The sequence below is a fragment of the Chlorocebus sabaeus genome, chromosome 21, assembly GCF_047675955.1.
Source record: "Chlorocebus sabaeus isolate Y175 chromosome 21, mChlSab1.0.hap1, whole genome shotgun sequence".
Classification (NCBI taxonomy): Eukaryota; Metazoa; Chordata; class Mammalia; order Primates; family Cercopithecidae; genus Chlorocebus; species Chlorocebus sabaeus.
Window position 1 is genome coordinate 45369689 of NC_132924.1, and position 19462 is coordinate 45389150.

General features: G+C 38.2%; 1 protein-coding gene across 3 annotated transcripts in view; it reads left to right on the top strand.

Moving 5' to 3' along the window:
* The window catches only part of CRPPA (CDP-L-ribitol pyrophosphorylase A), a 330079-nt gene that overhangs the window by 32753 nt on the left and 277864 nt on the right, over positions 1-19462 (top strand). For all 3 annotated transcript variants that reach the window (XM_007981984.3, XM_038004687.2, XM_073009080.1), the window contains exon 3: positions 6792-6941. In XM_007981984.3, coding sequence (XP_007980175.1) covers positions 6792-6941 — 150 coding nt within the window. The remainder of the gene's footprint in view (positions 1-6791; positions 6942-19462) is intronic.

Sequence of the window (19462 nt, forward strand, 5' to 3'; positions counted from 1 at the left end):
ATTTTTGGCACAACCAGTGGAGCCTTCCGGATCTTGGCTTTTCTTTGTGAAAAGTTTCTAAATTACTAATTCAATTTCCTTTTTATAGGTCTATCCAGACTTTCTATTATCAAGTTAATTTTGGCTAATTGTCTTTCTAGGAATTTAATTTTATCACTTTTCTAATTTGTTGGAATATAGTTTGTGGTTTGTATTCCTTTTTGTTTCTCTGAGGTTGATAGAAATGTCACTACTTTCCAATTTTACTAATTTGCATTTTTTTCGTTCAAAGGTTGTGAACTGTTTTTGTTGGTTTGAGATGGAGTCTTGCTCTGTTGTCCAGGCTGGAGTGCAGTGGCACCATCTCGGCTCACTGCATCCGCTGCCTCTTGGGTTCTAGTGCTTCCCTTGCCTCACCCTCCTGTGTAACTGGGATTACAACCATGCACCACCATGCCTGCCTAATTTTTTGTATTTTTTAATAGAGATAGGATTTTACCATATTGGCTAGGCTGGTCTCAAACTCCTGACCTCAAGTTACCCACCTTCCTTGGCCTTCCAAAGTGCTGGGATTACAGGCATGAGCCACCGTGCCCAGCGCAACTGTTATTTTATAAAAGAACCATATTTGACTTTTTTTCTTTTTCTTTTCTCTAATTTATTTCTTTGTTTACTCTTTGTCTGTTCTAATTTTATTTCTTTTTTCCCCCATTGTCTTAAGGTGAAAAATTACACTTGTCTAGAATGTTTTTATATAGGCATTCACAGTTACACTTTTTCTCAAAGGGCTACTTTAACTATCCCATAAATTTTCATATTGTTTGTGTTTTCATTGAAAAGTATTTTCAAGTTTGCTACTGGTTTCTTTGACTAATTTTTTTTTTTTTTTTTTTTTTTTTTTTTTTTTTTTTTTTTTTTAGTATTGTTCATTTTCCACATACTTTAAATTCCCAACTTTGACTGGGCATGGTTGCTCATGCCAGCACTTGGGTACCCCAAGGCAGGCAGATTGCTTGAACCCAGAAGTTTGAGACCAGCCTGAGCAACATGGTGAAACCCTGTCTCTATCAAATATTAGCTAGGTGGGGTGGCACATGCCTGTAATCCCCACTACATGGGAGGCTGAGACTGGCAGATTGCTTGAGCCCAGGAAGCTGAAGCAGTAGTGAGCGGTGATTGTGCCACTGTACTCCAGCCTGGGGGGACAGAGTAAGACCCTGCCTCCCCCACCGCCAAAGAAAGAAAAGAATAAAGAAGTTTCCAACTTTGTGTCTAGTTTTATTCTTTTCTAAGAGACTATACTTGGTATGATTTTGATCCTCTTAAAACTTGTTTTATGATGCAGCATATGGTCTGTTCTAGAGAATGCTCCATGTGCACTTGAAATAGGTATTCTGCTGTTGTTGGGTGGTATGTTCAATAGATGTCTGTTAGGCTTATTTGGTTTATAGTATTTTTCAAGTCTTTTGTTTCCATATTGATCTGCCTAGTTCCAGCTGCGATTGAAAGTAGAATATTGATGTTTGTAACTATTGTTGGATTGTTTATGTCTTCAGCTTTGTTCGCTTTTGCTTGTATTTTGGACATCTTTTAAATGCAACCTATTTGTGTCTTTGAATCATAGTTGTCTCTTGTAGACAGTTTGACAATTGTTGCCTTTTGATCCATTCGTTATAATATATAATTAGATTTGTCTGCTAGCTTACTTTTTTCATATGTCTTATTGCTTTCTTTTGTAGTAAGTGAATATTTGTACTGTAATACTTTAATTCCTTTATATTCTCTAATTTTTTTAAGTTAGTGGTTGCTCTGGGGCCTACAGTATACATGCAAACATTTATTTGCTTCAGAATGTACTACCTTAATTCCAGTGAGATATTTAAAAATTACATGGCTCTACTATTTTCCTTTTTTATACTGTTATTATGCATATTATATTTATGTAAGAAACCCAACAATCCATTATATTTTTTGCCATTGAAAGTAATGGTAAAAACTGCAATTACTTTTGCACCAACCTAATAATTATTAGTTTATATTTTGCTCTCTATAGAAGATGAAAGGTAAGCAAGTGTGTGTGTGTGTGTGTGTGTGTGTGTGTGTGTATGTACTTTTTAAAATTTTAAATTAAAACAAATTTTTTGAAACAGTCTCTATTGCCCAGGCTGGAGTGCAGTGGCATGATCTCAGCTCACTGTAACCTCTGCTTCCTGGGTTCAAGTGATTCTCCTGCCTCACCCTTCCAAGTAGCTGGGACTACAGGCATTCACCACCACACCCTGCTAATTTTTGTATATTTAGTAAAGTCAGGGATTCCCCACGTTGGCCAGACTGGTCTCATACTCCTTACTTCAAGTGATTTGCCTGCCTCTCCCTCCCAGAGTGCTGGGATTACAGGTGTGAGCCACTGTACCCAGCTGCAAGTATGTATTTATAGAGTTTGTTGTATTAACTTCCTTGCCTGCCATTTTTAATTAATTTGTTACTGTGGGTACAAGTTGCCATCTGGTATCATTCCCTTAATCCAGTACACCTTTATTCCTATCCACCTCCTTTTTGCTGTTTTCATCAAATATACACAGTTTAATATGTTATAGATTAATCAGTTAACTATGTATCTATTGTTTAATTTAATTTATACAGACAGGAGGCAAGGAAATACTGGGTAGAAGAAGGCTGTTCCCTGGCAAAGGCCCCATCTTCAAGCCTGGAAACTCATGGTCCTAAATGGGAATAGACTTTCCTGTTTTCACACCCAAATGTTGCCTTTTGCTCTGCCACACCCTCCCTATCCTGTACCCACATAAGCCCCAAACCCCAGGCTCCTTGAGAAGAAGAACAGACAGACAGAAGAGCAGCAGAATGGCAGAATGGTGCAGCAGAGAAGGAGAGAAGAGAAAGAGCATCTGAACATTGAGAGGAGTTCAGATGGGGATGGCGGGAGAGAAGATTGACTGCTGGATAGCCAAACTCCAGGGGAAGATCATCTTCCCACCCCATCCCCCTTTTAGCTTCCCATCCATCCTACTGAGAGCCACCTCCACCACTCAATAAAACCCCCACGTTCACCATCCTTCAAGTTCATGTTTGATCTGATTCTTCCTGGACGCTGGACAAGTACCTGGATACCAGGAGGGCACTGAGCTGGTTAACACTTAAGCTGTCTGTGGATGACAGTGCTAAAGGAGCACTGTAACATGAATGCCCACTGGGGCTTTGTGAGTCATGGGTACCTACCCCTAGATGCTACTGTGGGGCTGAAGCCCAAAAGCACTTGCTTTGGCTATTGCACCTGCCCATCTGGGTGCTCCGCATCCCATAAGGGGTTTGAGTGTGTGGCAGCCAAACAGATGAGCCACACCCCTGTTTCAGGTCCTGTGAGGGGGTCAGGGAACTCTCACATTCCATAATTGCTTTTAAAACCAGTATATAAAGAAAAATCTTTTATACTTTTATATAATGTCTTTTATACTTACATTATCTTTACTGGTACACTTTGTTTTTTAATGTGAATTAGAATTGCTGTCTTGGGTTGATTTCCTTCAGGCTGAACATTTGTTGCTATTTTTTTCTAAGATGAATCTGTTAGCAGATAATTCTGTGTTTCTGTGGAAGTGTTTTCATTTTGCTTTCATGTGTGAAATACTGGTTTTGCTGGATATGAGATATTTTTACTTTTAGTGACTATTACCCCACTGCCTTCTAACTTTTATTGTTTCTGATAAGTCACTTGTTAATATTGATGTTCTCTTACTAATCATTTTTCTCGAGCTACTTTCAAGATTTTTTCCTTGACTTTGGTTTTCAGCACTTTCACTATGATGTGTCTAGACGTAGATTTTTTTCTGATTTTTCTACTTTGGAGTTCATTGAGCTTCTTGACGACTAATTTTTCCTTTATTTTGGGAGGTTACCAGTCATTTCCTTGAATTTTTTTTTTTTTCTGCTTCTTTCTCGTCTTTCCTTTTGGTACTCCCAATACAAAATTGTTGTGTACTTAATGGTGTCCTTTATTCTGAGGCTCTGTTCATTTATCTTCATCCTTTTTTCTCTGTTGTTTGGATTGTATTACCTCTATTGATGTAAGTGTAAGTTCATTGATTCCTCTCCAGTCCAAGCTTGGCACTGAGCTCCTTTATAAATGTTCATTATAGTTATACTTTTCAATTCCAGAATTTCTATATTTTTAAACTGTTTAACATTAGCGATATTGTCATACCTTGCCTTACTACTTTTGAGTGTAATTTCCTCCAGTTCTTTGATGATATTTATAGTAGCTGATTCTGATTTGAGGTCTTTATCTGCTAAGTTTGATATATGGGCAGGGCCTTCTCATAGGCAGTTCCTCTTGCCTGCCCTTCCCCTCCCACCCTATCCTTGGAGGCTATCACTTTCCTATTTGGATGCATGACTTGTTTGCTTATTTGTGTATGACTTGGCTGGCCTATTTTAGTGATGTCTTTTACTTTCACAGGGAAAAGCTTCTGATGTTGCTTTTTCAGAGGGTGGACACTTGAGTATTATATAGTCATCCTGGAATGATAGTGGTTTCAGTGGGGCTCTCTTTGACTGTCTCCTTCCCTGATCTCTATTATATTGTCTGCCTTTGATATCTCACCTAGCTGTTAAGCTTCACTCATTGTGTGCTAATGCTCACCTTTATTTTTGATAATGCCTTGGGGCCTTGGGCATATATCCCTTGTAGTCTCAGTTAAATTCTAGCCCCTTTGCAGGGGTAGTTTTTGAGGCCAGTGTTGGAAGTTTGTTCCTAATCCCAGGAGAGCTTTTGTTAGCTGTGTTTTCCCCTGGCTTTCACTGGTAAACTGGCTGTCTGACAGTTTAGCTTTTTGCACTCGTGTATCTCCAGCATTCTTTTAATTGCTTACCATGATGATCTCTTTTGAGAGTACACTTAGGTTTGAATTTCCAAATAAAGCGAGTTCCCTTTGGGAGTGCTTCATAGCTCTCTACTCTCACATCCTTTGTCTTCTACTTGTGGAAAATCACCACATCACTACTTGGAAACCGTGGGTGGGCACAGTGCACTAATTTTTTGGGAGTGAAATCGCTACTCTGACCTACACGGGGGCAGTACAAGATTCTAGTCTTTTATTTCCACTGGTATGAAAATTGCCATATGTGTGAGCTGGAAGAAGACTGATCAGGGCTCCAATATTCTGGGGGCATGGGTGGGAACTATGTGAAAGAGGTGGGCCTCAACCTCGTGGGCCACACTTGCATAGATTTTAGCCTCTGTGCCATAGTGTTGAGGGGCATAGGAAATGCTGGCAGTCTGCCCTTCATACTGGGAAGTTGGGGTGAGGAGGCCCTATCTTTTTAGTCATTACACTGAGCTGGCTGGGGGATAGAAGAAGAAATCAGTCATGGCTCGAATACCACAGTCTGTTCTTACCAAAATTTAGTAGATTTTCTCGAATAAATGTTTCTTCATTTGCTGAATGTCCTTAGGACAATTTTCAGAGGCTTTTAATGGTTCTTAAAATACTTTTTGCTAGTTTCAATGATGAGAGAGTCTACAGAGCCCCTTGCATTGGCATTTTGGATGTCTCATGTTCTCTTAAGCATTTTTTAACTTCATGCCCTGGTATAGAATTCCAAAAATATACAGTTTTAGCAGAATCTTTTTTCTTAAAGCAGCACACGTTTGTGTGTACACGCATTTCCTTCTTATCTTCTAGCCCTACTGATAGGTATTGAGCTTGACCAGTTGACCTACCCTTCACCTACTTGGATACCGCTTCCTCTTTGTCACCCTGTGTCCTCATTTTTGCTTTTATGGTTAGGTTCCAAATTTCTACTTGAGGCACTGGAAGGGGTGACACATTTTATAAACTGTCTATTTGGCTCGTACATTCACTTTGATTTTCAGCCAATTCCTTGGCTTTTGCAAACCAGTGTGTGGACTATCTATCTTATTCAGATGTTGGTCTCATCAAGAAGACACTTGTTTTATTTGTGCACTAATTTCATATGCTGCAATCCCCATGTAGCAATTGTGTGGAAGAAAGGATGTTTTGGAGATCATATAAAGTTTGGTTAACTGCCCACCATTGAACTGTGTTTTAAAGCAGTTTCACTAAGGCAGTTGTTTTGGTAATGGCCTTCAAAACTGTATTACAATGAGACTCCATTAAAGATAAAGGGAAAAATTGTCAGACATGAAATGTCTCTTCTAAAGTTCAGATGCAACTATTAATAAGACAGCTTTCATCATAGCAATTGTAGTCAGTGGGTATTGCCTGAGGAAGCATTGCATGGAGACTGTGTTTGAAAGGAACTGTTTTTCCTCATGAATTAAAGCAAGACACAAATTAGAGCAACCCACATTGTTTGGATTGTTGAGTCTCATCTAGGGGATCTTGAAGAACTTGTTTATTTCCTTAAGTATCTAATATGTAAATCTCCTGAGGGTATATTAATATTCATTTGCAATCCATATCAATTATTTCATGATAGTCTTTCTCTGCCTCCTTCATCTTCAGGGAATACCCAGTTGGATCTTAGCATCTTTTTTTTAAGTGTTGACCTCAATGGCCTGTGATCAGAAGGATTTTGAACCTATAATGAAGAAAAATTTCACATTAATGTATGCAACTGTAATACTATAAAATTGATTTTTTTTAATCTGAAATAACCATTTGTGAACCAATCACACTTATTCAGATGTTTTCTCAAGGTAACTTGTTGAAGGTATGAATAAGATCTATCAAAAGTGAGATACTAAATTCAGAACTTCACTTTAAAATAGCTTGTAGGTGAAATAATATATTCTTTGCCTGTTTGTTCTTTAGGCAGCAGGAGCCATTCGACCTCTTGTATCTACTGTCATCAGTCCATCTGCTGATGGTTGCTTAGACCACTCGCTAGAACGTGCCAGACACAGAGCAAGTGAAATGCCCCAAGCTTTTCTATTTGATGTGATTTATGAAGCATATCAGCAGGTAAGAATTCAGGCTTTTTGAATAAGCTGTTGTTATGTTGGGTTCCCCAAACAACCTCCATATTTGGAAAATTTCCAGAACTTATGGGACTGAGCGTATAGTTATACTCAAGGCTAAGACTTATTACAATGAAGTATTAAGGTTATACAGCTGGATCAGAAGAGAGACACACAGGCAGAATCTTTAGGAATCCATTTGCAGGCTTCTAGATGCTCTCTTCCCTCCCTCTCCTGAAGGATCATGCAAAGCACACTTTCTTTCCAGCAATGAAAATGCAGCAAATTGACATTTATGCTCTCCTGTTGGAGACACAGTGCCCAGGGTGTTGGATTGGTCATGTGGATATCCTCTGCTTGGCACATACAAAAATTCCAGATTTCGAGAAGGAAAGTTGGTGTTCAGCATAAATCATATTGTTGATACCTACAGTCTAGGCAGGCACAGTGACTTGCCCTTATCAGTTAATTCTCAGATGCTGGCTGAGGGTCTGTCTTATAAGCCAGTCTTTTTAAGAACAGCAGTTTCAGATATACTATGGTAAGTTATCTATACAGCTCCTTAGACATTTTGTTAATCAAAATTTTAGTTAAAAGTAAGTCACTTAAAAATCAAGTATTTTCATTAATATTACTGGATTGCTTCTGGTTTTCACATTTTGGAAATACTGCTGTACTTACATAATTTTACTGTCATTTGTTTGCCCATTTGAGTAAATAGTTATTGAATATCAGATATTGAGCTTGTCAGAAACTTTGCAATGAGATAAGTTTGAGTAATTAATCTAGTGCTTTAGTCAACTTGCTATAGGAGGTGAGGAAGAATTAGGTAAGAGGATAGAAGAGTGGCCATAAGGATTAGAGGGTAGTATCCCAGAAACTTAATGAAGAAAGTACTTTCTGATTGTGCTGAATCAGATGCAAGCTGATCCATGGTCATCATAGAATGTGACAAAATAAAAGCAGGTGTGCAGTTTTAGGTTATAGCTAACTCTTCCTCTTCAAATGGTGCTGGAAGGTCACAGATGTCTATTCTGTTAAATGTTGCCTAGGATTTCTAAAAAGTGAGGACTGAGAACTGTACATAAACATTTGCAGTGTGAGATTACCAGTGTTTGATGGGCGTGGTGGATATGAAAATCTTGTTGGAATTGATCTAAGAATAGAAGGGCTGATTTTTGGAGGAACTTTTATACATATTGAGTAGAGAAATGGGAGGAGGTAGCTGAATAGTTATAGATTAAGACTGACTTTTTTTTTCAGATGGATGATAAAATAGCACATTGTTATGCTGATGAGGGTGATTCCGCAGTGAGAAGACAGTGGTAAAGTGAGAGTGGATGGGACCTACTACATTAGTGGTATTGAAGTTGACCTTGGCTGGGAATATGGGTAGTTCATCCATAGGGACAGGAGGAAAGAGTAGGTGAAGACAGATGCAGATAGACTGGTAGATGTGATGAGAGGACTTGGAATTTGTCCCTTTTGAGGAATGAATGCAGAAAATACATAATAGTGTTGACCATTTGGGAACTGAGCAGTGCATTAGGGTTCTCCAGAGGAACAGAACTAACAGGGTATACGTATATATGAAAAAGAATTTATTAGGGAGAATTGGCTCACACAGTTACAAGGTGAAGTCCCACAATAGGCCGTCTGCAAGCTGGGGAAGAAAGAAGCTAGTAGGGGTTCAATTAGAGTCCAAAAGCCTCAAAAGTAGAGATGCTGAGAGTGCAGCCTTCAAAGGCTGAAAAGCCTGTTGTCTGATGTCCAAGGGCAGAAGGAACAGGAGTAAGCATCCAGCACAGGAGAAAGATGATGGCCAGAAGACTCAGCAGGCCAGCTTATCCCACCTTCTTTTGCCTGCTTTGTTCTAGCTGTGCTGGCAACCAATTGAATGGCCCCACCCACATTGAGGGTAGGTTTTCCTCTCCCAGTCCACTGACTCAAATGTAACTCCCTTCTGGTAACACCCTCACAAAGACACCCAAAAACAATACCAGCTATCGAGGCATCCTTTAATCAAGTTAATACCTAATATTAACCATCACAAACAGATATCTGGCAATTGTAACCAAGGTGTCATATGAAGTTGAGTCAGTTAGAAGATACCCATTGCAAGCTGATCCGTGGTCACTGTAGAATGTGGTAAAATAAAAGGTGTGCAATTTTAGGTTATAGATAACTCTTCCTCTTCAAATGGTGCTGGAAGGTCACAGGTGTCTAATTGCCATTCTATATGCTGACTGGCTGGATTGCTGCTTCTCCCTGTTTCTTCTGGCTTATCTCATTTGTCCCCTTATATATGCTCTAGCCATGTTCACTTTAGTTCTTCAAATACAAGATTCCCACTATCTGGAAGTTTACATCCCACCTTGCTACTTATTATTTAGTTATCCTATAATTATCATTTATTCAAGGAATTCTTTCCTGTCTGGCCACACCAGGTTAGGCTGACCCATTCTGTGTTCTTCTAGTGCCTGTTTTTCTTCTCTCCCCAGCATCAGACTGATAATTGAATAATTGCTTGAAGTCATTTGTGAAATGTCAAACTCCTCTGCTAGGCTGTGAGCCCTATGAAGGCAGGGATGGTACCTGTCTTGTTCTTAGCAATCTGCCTGGTATATTACTAATACCAAGTATATATATTCGTTCAAAGGAATGATCATAAAAGGCTGTGCATATATTTTTAAAATGGTCCACATACTTGCTCTTCCTCTGCTTAGGCCACTCTTCACAGATCTAAAACTGCTTATTTCCACTCTGTTTTTTTTTTTTGAGATGGAGTTTCACTCTTGTTGCCCAGGCTAGACTGCAATGGCACAGTCTCGGCTCACTGCAACCTCTGCCTTCTGGGTTCAAGTAATTCTCCTGCCTCAGCCTCCCAGATAGCTGGGATTACAGGTGCCCGCCAACATGCCTAGCTAATTTTTTGTATTTTTAATAGAGATGAGTTTCACCATGATGGCCAGGCTGGTCTGAAACTCCTGACCTCAGGTGATCCACCTGCCTTGGCCTCCCAAAGTGTTGGGACTACAGGCATGAGTCACCACACTCGGCCTATTTCCACTCTTTATTGAGGTCTGTAGCAAACATCACCTCCTCAAAGAAGTCTTACCTGATAATCTTATAATCTTAAAGTAGCAGCATCTATCATGTATCCCTTTTTCTGGTATAAAAATCACTACTCCTGCCCACTTTTGTTTTCCGTTTGGTTTGCATGCAATATGTTTTTCCACCTCTTTACCTTAAGTTTATGTGATAGTCCTTATGTCTTAGGTAAGGCTCTTGAAGACAGCAGATACTTGGTTGGTTTTATCCATTCTGCCATTCTGTATCTTTTAATGGAGGATTTAGGCCATTTGTATTCAATGTTACTACTGACATGTGAGGTACTGTTCATCATGTTAGCTCTTACCTAGGTACTTTTTTTTCATTGTGTTGTTGTTTTATAGACCCTGTGAGGTTTATGTGGAGGAGGTTCCATTTTGATATATCAAGATTTTGTTTCAAGATATAGAACTCATTTAGCATTTCTTGTAGTGCTGGTTTGGTAGTAGCAAATTTTCTCAGCATTTGTTTGTCTGAAAAAGATTTTATCTTTCCTTTATTTATGAAGCTTAGTTTGGCTGAATAGAAAATTCTTGGCTGACAATTATTTTGTTTCAGGAGGCTAAAGATAGGACCCCAATCCCTCTGGCATGTAAGGTTTCTGCTGAGAAATCTGCTGTTAGTCTGATAGGTTATTCTGCTGAGGTGCTGTAATGGCCTGTGTTGTTTGGCTACCAGCCAGGAGGTGGTACTTGCAAGAGAGCAGCAGCTGTGGTATTAGCAGTAGGATTTGAGCTTGCCCTAAGTTGCCGTGGGGAAGTATTCTGGCTTCTCAGGAGATGAGTGGGGCTGTAAAGTTCCCAAAAGTTTGTCCTTTTTGTTAAGCTACCAAGGAGGGTGGAGAAATACCACCAGGTAGGGGCAGGGTTAGGTGGATCTTAGCTCAGACTCTCTTTGGGTGGAGGCTGCCATGGCCACTGTAGGGAACAGGTGGTTCTCCAGCCACTGTGGTAGTGTTTCAGGGAGGAGTATAACTGCCTCTGTTGTTCAGAAGAGTTCACAAAGTGAGTAGGAAGTAGCAGGCAGCAGTAAGCCTTACCCAGCTCCCACATAATTGGTAAGGCCTGTGTTACTCCCATAGTGCCTTGCTAACAGCACCACATGTAGATCTGGGCAGCCTGCACACAGAACTCAAATCTGCCCCAGGCCATTAGATTCCCTGCAGAAATAGCAACCATGGCTTTCAGACCATGTCCCTCCCCATCTGCCCACAAGGCTGGGCACCCAGATCCTGCACTCCTATCTGTGGCACACTTCCAACTTACCCTTGGGTTCTGTTCAAGGGAGTTTATCCCCATTTGAGATTATATCACAGAATTCAGTTGGGAGCTTCTTTCACCGTGCAACCCCTCCCTGAGTTCATTGGCTAACTTCCCTGAGGGATGCTCTGAAATATAGTCAGGAATGGCTTCCCTTGGCTAGTGCTGGAGACTGGGAATGCCTGCAAGGGACTTCCTGCTATTGCTTCTACTTTTATATTTCACACCACTCCCTAAATCCAGTCCAGCTCCGGGTAGGGTTAAGGCCTTCTCCCGTGGTCTGGATTTTCACATTCCCCCATGGGGATGTATGATTGGAGGCAGGCTCTCCCCCTCTCATATCCTGGACACTTAGAGTTTTTCAACTGTCTTCACAGAGTAGTCTGCAGCCTGCCACGTCTTTCAAAGGGTCTGTGGTTCTTTTGGTTTTTCCTGTTAAGTTCCTATTGTGGTTCTTGGGGAAAGAAAATCACAGTGTAAATCTCTACTCCCTATTCTGTCCTTCCAAGTGGGCTAGTCACTCTAACACTGCCTGCTATCTGCCACCTTGGGGGCAAAAAAAAGATCATACTTTGTTCTGCTTTAGTTTGCTTCTTAGATATCACTACCTAATATATCTTTTTTGGTGTATATCTTTCCTATTAAAACCTCAGTTCTGTGAGGACAGGGACTTTATCTTGTTTGTCTCATCTCTAGCACCTAGAAGAGTTTATAGCATGGATTAGGTTCTTAAATATTGTTGGATGACTTTCATGTGTATACATATATGTAGACACATATTTTATATGTTAACACTAATGCCAGTTATATAAACAGATTTGGTGTGGATAATATATGTGCATATATTAAGTACATACACATTAATGAAGTCCCCTTAAAAAATCTTTAAGAAATTCATCTGAAAAATTTTTGGAAGTATGGGCAAAGATCTGTGTGTAAGGTTGGTGATTTGCAGCATTTTTATAAGTGTCGTCATTTTTACTGAGTCTTTATTTCTAGAGATCAAGAAAATTGTGACATTTACTAATAGAAGCTTTAAAGGGTCACTAAACATTATTTTTGCAGAATTTGACTATGAAATTGTACATGTTAGAATGTTACTGAGAAACGAATACATAAAGTTGTAATAACAACTATATAAAATGTGTATACGCCTGTTTGTAAGTGTAAGTGCACATACAAAATCAGAAAGGTTGATTGCACTTGTGAATACAAAAATGCTGCTAGTGCCAATGACTGATAATTTAAAAGTCAAAATCTATTGTATTTTACTTAAGATACATAAATTCGTATGTGTTTGTTTTCAAAGAATCTCGGACTTTTCCATGTAACTAGGTATTTGTCCAGTTTTCTTTTATTAAGATTGGAGAAAACTGTTTCATCCTTGAGAATTTTTAATGACACATTAGGAGTTTGCTAAAGGAAAATATTTCTAAAGAAAATAACAAAAGAATAATACAAATTCAATAGTGGAAACTATGCGATCTCCAGGAACATGAAGAAAAGCCCACGGATTGGTCCAGTGGATTCTTATTGAATCTTCAAATGTGAAATTCTTTTCTGTGCAGTTTGAGGAAAAATAATAAATTATTATACAAAGAAACTTTTTAAAATCCATTTCCTGAGAAAATTTTGTTGTGCACACAGATGGTATTCTGAATTTTGTTGTTCAGAGACCTGGCCTTGATTCTAACACAAGTTTTTGGTACATAGAGAATTTTAGAAGGTAATTTGTTAATTAGGTTTGAATGAAAATTCATGAAAGATACAGCAGGATTCAGCCAGTGACAGAATGAGTCTCTGGGGTGTTAATTATGTACCTTTTGCTTTGATATCCTAGACTTGACTATGGAGATATGTAATATTTAAGTGTTAATCTCATAAGGGAGATTGAGAAGCTGTATTTTTTAAATGCCTGTTTAACTTAATTGAAACAACCCCTCCCCCCATTTTTAAAGATTTCTGTTGCTTATCTGTGGGGAGCTGAATATAATAGCTGTAAAATTAAAGAAATATGACAGGAATTCCAATTCATAATTCATAGCCTGCCTGTACCCCACATGCGTTAGAATAAATAAGACTTGTACTGTCAACAAGTTTGGGTTTTAAGTACTGAGTTAACAGGGATAAGTGAAGAAGATGAAATTTTATGAAGTGTCTTTTCTTTATATCCACAAAGCATTACAACTCTCAGAAGTTTTATTTCCATTTTTACAGTGTAGTTCCCCATTTCTTCTCCTTTCCTGCCTTCCTCCCTGGCTGTTTTTGCTAGTTGTTTGGTTGAACCTGGATTGGATTTGCAGATAAGGAAGAACCTCAGGGGAAACCTCATGTCACACTGGGTTTTTGGATAAGGGGCGCAGTGGGCACAGGGAGCAAGGGGTACAGTAGAAAGATAAGAGGGCATAAGTTTTGTTTTGTTTTGTTTTGTTTTTTTAAATGGAGATTTGAGGAAAGGGGCAAGGAATGAAAAGCTCTCAGGAGGGTGAGTGAAAGAACATACGAAGAAAAATGATTTATAAAGCGAGATGAATAGGGATTTAAAGATGAAGCTTTGAGTCAGAAAGAGCTGACTTGTTACTTTAGTGAAAGTATTTGCAAACCATCGTTTCTTATACAAGTCAGTTGCAAACCACAGTAGCAAAGTGGCACATCTCAGTTATTAATGAAAACAAGATCTATATATTTATGGTATTTCATCAGAGAAGGTAAATTGACAATCTTGATGATGGATTTGGAAAGCATTTAACTCTTCAAGGTCACGCATCTTCCTACTTGTCATATTTCCCATGTTTTTTTTTTCCTCCCTCTTGCCTTTTTTTTTTTTTTACTTCTGTCAGTTATTCTACTAGGTAGGTTCATATAGTCATGTCATTTTCTTTGATTCCATTTTGGAAAAATTATGAAGAGCTGTAGAAAAAAATGATCCTGTGACTTGGCTGGGATCTTCTTTGAGTGTATTTGTTACCCCCAGAAATTTCATTCTCAACCATTAGTCTAAAAGCATAAATTAGCCTAAAAGCATAAATTACTTTTATCTGTTGTTCAGTTCATATGTATGGCAGTTTATAAGTGTTTCTAGTTCTGTAAGTTTCTGTGAGTTTCTTTAAGACTAATGAGTATGGTTATACAAGGTTAGCAGTGGTTATAGTTTCAGCCACATTTTCTGTAGCTTTTAATGTTCTTTAGTTTTCTAGCTTTTGTCAATCTGATGGTTGTATATTTATTTGTGTTTTAATTAGAGCTACATTGCTAGTGAGGATGCAGCTTTGTATGTTTGTTTATGTTTGTGTTACTTATTGCTGTGGTCTGAACGTCTGTGTTTCCCCTAAAATTCCTGTTGAAACCTCACCACCAAGGTGATGGTATTGAGATGTGGCACCTTTGGGAGGTGATTAGATCATGAGGGCTCTGCCTTTATGAATGGGATTAGTACCCTTAGAAAAGAGGCCTGAGGGAGCGTGTTCGCCCCTTCTACCATGTGATGATGCAACAAGAAGGTGCTATCTAGCAGGAATGGGTCCTCATCAAAAACCAGATCTGAAGCCTTGATCTTGGACTTCCCAGCCTCTCAAATTGTGAGCAATAAATTCTTTTCATAAACTATGCAGTCTGAGGTATTTTGTTACAGCAGCCTAAGTGGAGTAAGGCACTTACTAACATTTTAATATGCTTTAATGTATTTTGTCCACTGTCTTCTGCGTGTCTTATCTTTTTTTTGTTGATGTGGTAGGGTTTTTTATACATCCTAGATACTATTTTTGTCTTGGTCTTACAGGTTACAAATATATTTGAATCTGTTTGTCAGTGTTGTCTTAAATACATTCATGTATTACTTTGTTGCCAAATCTTGAGTGGAAGGTCTTGTTTAAGTTGTTGTCCGTATCATCGTATCATCATTTTATTTTATTCTATTTTTCCATTTCACACTTAGGCCTTAAGTTTGTTTGGAGGTCATTTAAAAATATTCTGTGATACAGGGCACCTGCCTTTTTCATCTTTATAAAGAGAGATTTTTCAACATCATTTATAAAATCATCCATTTTTTTGACTAATTTGTGCCTCTATTATGTTGCCAACTTTTTATATATATGTAGATTTATTTCTGGGTTCATTATTCACTGTCTCCTGTGATACCACCATATTGTTTTATTTTCTGTTAATTACTTTCAAGATTATCTGTTTTAGCACAGGTTCCCTAGCAAATAGAGCCTTAGGCAAGGCTTAAATACTGATGTAAGATGATGATTACAAATCTGGCCATTATTTCACAAACACAGCTGGTCATTTCATCACATGGGGACATATTCAGACGGACTTATCCAAAACTGTTGTATTGTTACATCCAATGTACTGTTCTAAGACTCAGAGTTCATCTGGCATCTCCCCCTGTGTTAGCATTTCTCCCAGAGGCAGTGAACTCCTGGCTCCTTCAGTCACAGGGAGAAGCCAGATCCCATGACCTGTATCATGATTCTCCGTCTCCAGAGGAAGCTATGAGTAGAAACCAGAGACTCTGGCTGCTGTCCTCAGTTAAAGGACTATGAGGCCCCACATGCAATTAGTCACTCTGGTAGAGGGGTCCTAGGAGACAGATGAGACCAAGGGAAACTGAGGCAGGGAACAAGATATGACTGATACACTTGGTATCGACCTTTATATCTTTTCTATACATTTGAAATCTTATGTTAAGTTCCCTCCAGTTGGAAGATTTTATTGGAATTCTTTAAGATTTTAAATTGATGTGTCTCTCACAGTCTGGGAGACACATCAACAACAGGTTGTTGTTCAACATTTGTTATGTGGGCTGGCTGATGTTTAATAAAAATCAAGCCATGACAACAATTACTCCCTGATTTGCTTGAGGGGCAGATTTTAATTTACTAAAATTTTCAGGAAATAAGCAATCTCGAAACCCAAGAGAATTCATGCTTTAAATCCAGATGTTTTGTGGTGCTTAGGCCACACTGCACATTGATTATATGGCAGATAATGTTGAGCATTAGTTCATCATTGAACATTACCTGTGACATCTGCATCATGCCAATTTCACTGAGCAACCTGCAAGTCTCCTGCTTCTACACAACATTTTACACACTGAAAACATTAGTTGAAATAAAGAAAAGCATGCAACGCACTGCTGTGGGATTTCCTTACCAATCGAGACTCATAGAAAATAAAATTGAGTTCTTCAGATGCCTCTATTCCTTATCTATCTGGACAAAAGGCAACATACACATACCAACTGCCAGGGCAAACCTTGGGTTTGGATGCTAGGATGTTTTGACTTTTAAGAATTCATTCATCAATTGATCAAACTTATTTTGGATTTGAAATTATTTTTTAAGATGTTTGTCTTTTGTGGCCAGTGCTTTTAGGATGGACACTATTATTATGACCTTTGGGGTATAAGTACCTGAGGCTCAGATGCTCACATTTTATGCCTTAATGTAAAAAGACACAACTTTAACTTTCAGGCACATTAAGTGTAAAGACTGTATTCCAATAATTATTTCCTGCCCTCAGTAAATTTTATAACTGAAAAAGATCTAGGGATTAAGTTGATGTCTTTACATTTTCTTATTTATGAAGATAGTACAGTTCATTCAGATCTCTTACATTCTTTGAAGGATTTTTTATATTAGTGATTTCTTAGATTAGTTTTTATCTGTTCTAATATGTTATTTTCTATCACATTTTCTAACTGACATTTGCTCTTACAGCATTTTTCTGTCAGGTGTATTGAACTTATAGCAGGCAAATTTATTGAACTCTGGTGTTGTTTCTATTTGAATTCTAACTTTTCTACTCCCATGATTGTATTGTCTGCAATAATGACAAATTTGTACTTTTTTCCCACTGGTCCTTATTTATTTATCTTTGTTGCTTTGGCCAGGACCTCCAGTATCCTGTTGCAGTAATGGGGTATGTTTTTCTAGATTCCATCACTAAAGAGACTGTTTCATTTTTTAAGTATAATGCTTGATGCAGGGTTTTTTTGCTAAAGACTTTATCAAATTTAATCTACCTTTAATTTTCACTTTTCTAAAAAGGCTTATTTCTCTAAAAAAAATCAAATAGCTATTGTGCTTTTTGAAATCTCATCCTTTTCCTACATGTAGCTCTCATGTTACTTTTTTTGTCTAATGTGAATTAGCATTATAGACTTACTGATTTCAAACTGCCTTTGTGATTCTGGGGTGAATACTGCTAGCTGCAATGTTTCAGACTACTGGATTTAGCTACCTGATATTTTATTTGGGATATTTTCCCTCTGTTTAAGTGAAATTCTTCTTTTCATAATTTGCTGTCCTTGACTTTCAGTGCAAGACTGTGCCAATCTTATAAAATGAGTTGGGTCATTTTTTGTTTGCTCTTTTTGGGAAACACTTTTAAGATAGAGTCATAGCTCGTTATTGAAATTCCAATAGAGCTCCTCAGTAAGACTTTCTAAACTTGGAGCTTCTTTAGAGGTTGGTGGGGCAGGGCGGAGGAGCAGCCTTTTGATGGTGTTGATAATTAACATTTCAATTTCCATAATGGTTATTGAATATCTAGACTTTCTCTTTTTTTCTGCCAATTTTGACGCTTTGTATATTTTTCTAAAACTTCTGTTCTTTTATATTCTCAAGTTTATAGGCATAGTATTTTGTTTTAGTGAAGACGTATCTGTAGGGGATGGGGAAGGGGAGATGAAGCTGGTGTTGGAGGAAGAAAAGTGATTATCAAAAGCAGAAAAACTGAGACAAACTTCTGACAAGCATTATCAGCCAAAAAAAGGAAGAGTAAAACAAATACATCTTGAATTAAATACATAGATCATTCTTTAAATCTTTCTTAGATTTTAGTAAATATATTCTAAGCCGCTAATTTCTTATACTTAATACAATCAGAATTTCTCTAGCATGACAAATTGAGATACAGTGCTTTCATTATCTTATAGCCTGTATTTAATAACTTTCTCTCATACCTCAGGTGTCCAGGCAAATAATTCTCTCCTTTGTTTTATAAAGTTAAATATACATATTTTCAAAGCGTGGATAATTTCTTATCTGACACACTGCTATGGTTTGTATGTGTTCCTCTAAAATTCACATGTTGAGCTTGAACTCCAAAGTGATGACATTAGGAGTAGGACTCTTTTAGAGGTGATTAGGCCACAAGGGTTCTGTCTTCAATGAGATTAATGTCCTAGGCATCAGAGCTGCCCAGCCCTTCTACCTCTTCTGCCATGTGAAGACACAGTGTGTGTTCCTTTTTGCCTCTCCACCTTTTCTGCCATGCGAAGACACCATGAGAAAATGCTTTCCCCAGACACCAAATCTGCTGGCACAGTAATCTTGGACTTTCCAGCCTCCATACTGTGAGAACAAGTTTCTATTGTTGATAAACTACCCAGTCTGTAGGTATTTTGTTGTTGTGGTCTGAATAGACTGAGACATGCACTCTTTTAAAAAGTTACTTTGTAAACTTGTGATGAAATATATAACTAAATCTACAATTTTAATTATTAAGTGTGTGGTTCAGTGGCATTAAGTCCATTCACACTTTTCTGCAACCATCATCTTCAGAATATATCTTTCAAAACTGAAACTTTGTGCTTATTAAAGGGTAACTCCTCTTCCCCTCTCTCCCAGCTCCTGGCAATCCCCATTTTACTTTGACTCTGAGTTCGAGTTAACAGTACACCGTTCTAGGTGTACCTCATGTAATCATTGCATGTGACTCCCTATTTCACTTAGCATCATGTCTTTAAGGTTCATCTATGTTGGAACATGTGTCAGAATTTCCATTTTTGGGCTGGCTGAGTAACATTCCATTGTGTGTACATACCACATTTTGTTTATCCACTCATCTGTTAATGGACCCTTGGGTTACTTCCACCTCTTGGCTATGGGGGATAATGCTGCTAATGCATATGGGTATATAAATCTGTTGGAGTCTCAGCTTTCAATTCTTTTAAGTATATTCCTAGAAGTGGAAATACTGGAAAGTATGATAATTCTACTTTGAATTGTTTGAGGATTCGCCATACTTTTTTCATAGTGGCTGTACCATTTTTATTTCTATCAGTAGTTCACAAGGGTTTCCAATCAGTTTCTACACATCCTTGTCAACAGTTACTTAAAAAAAAACAAAGTAATTGTCCTAATGG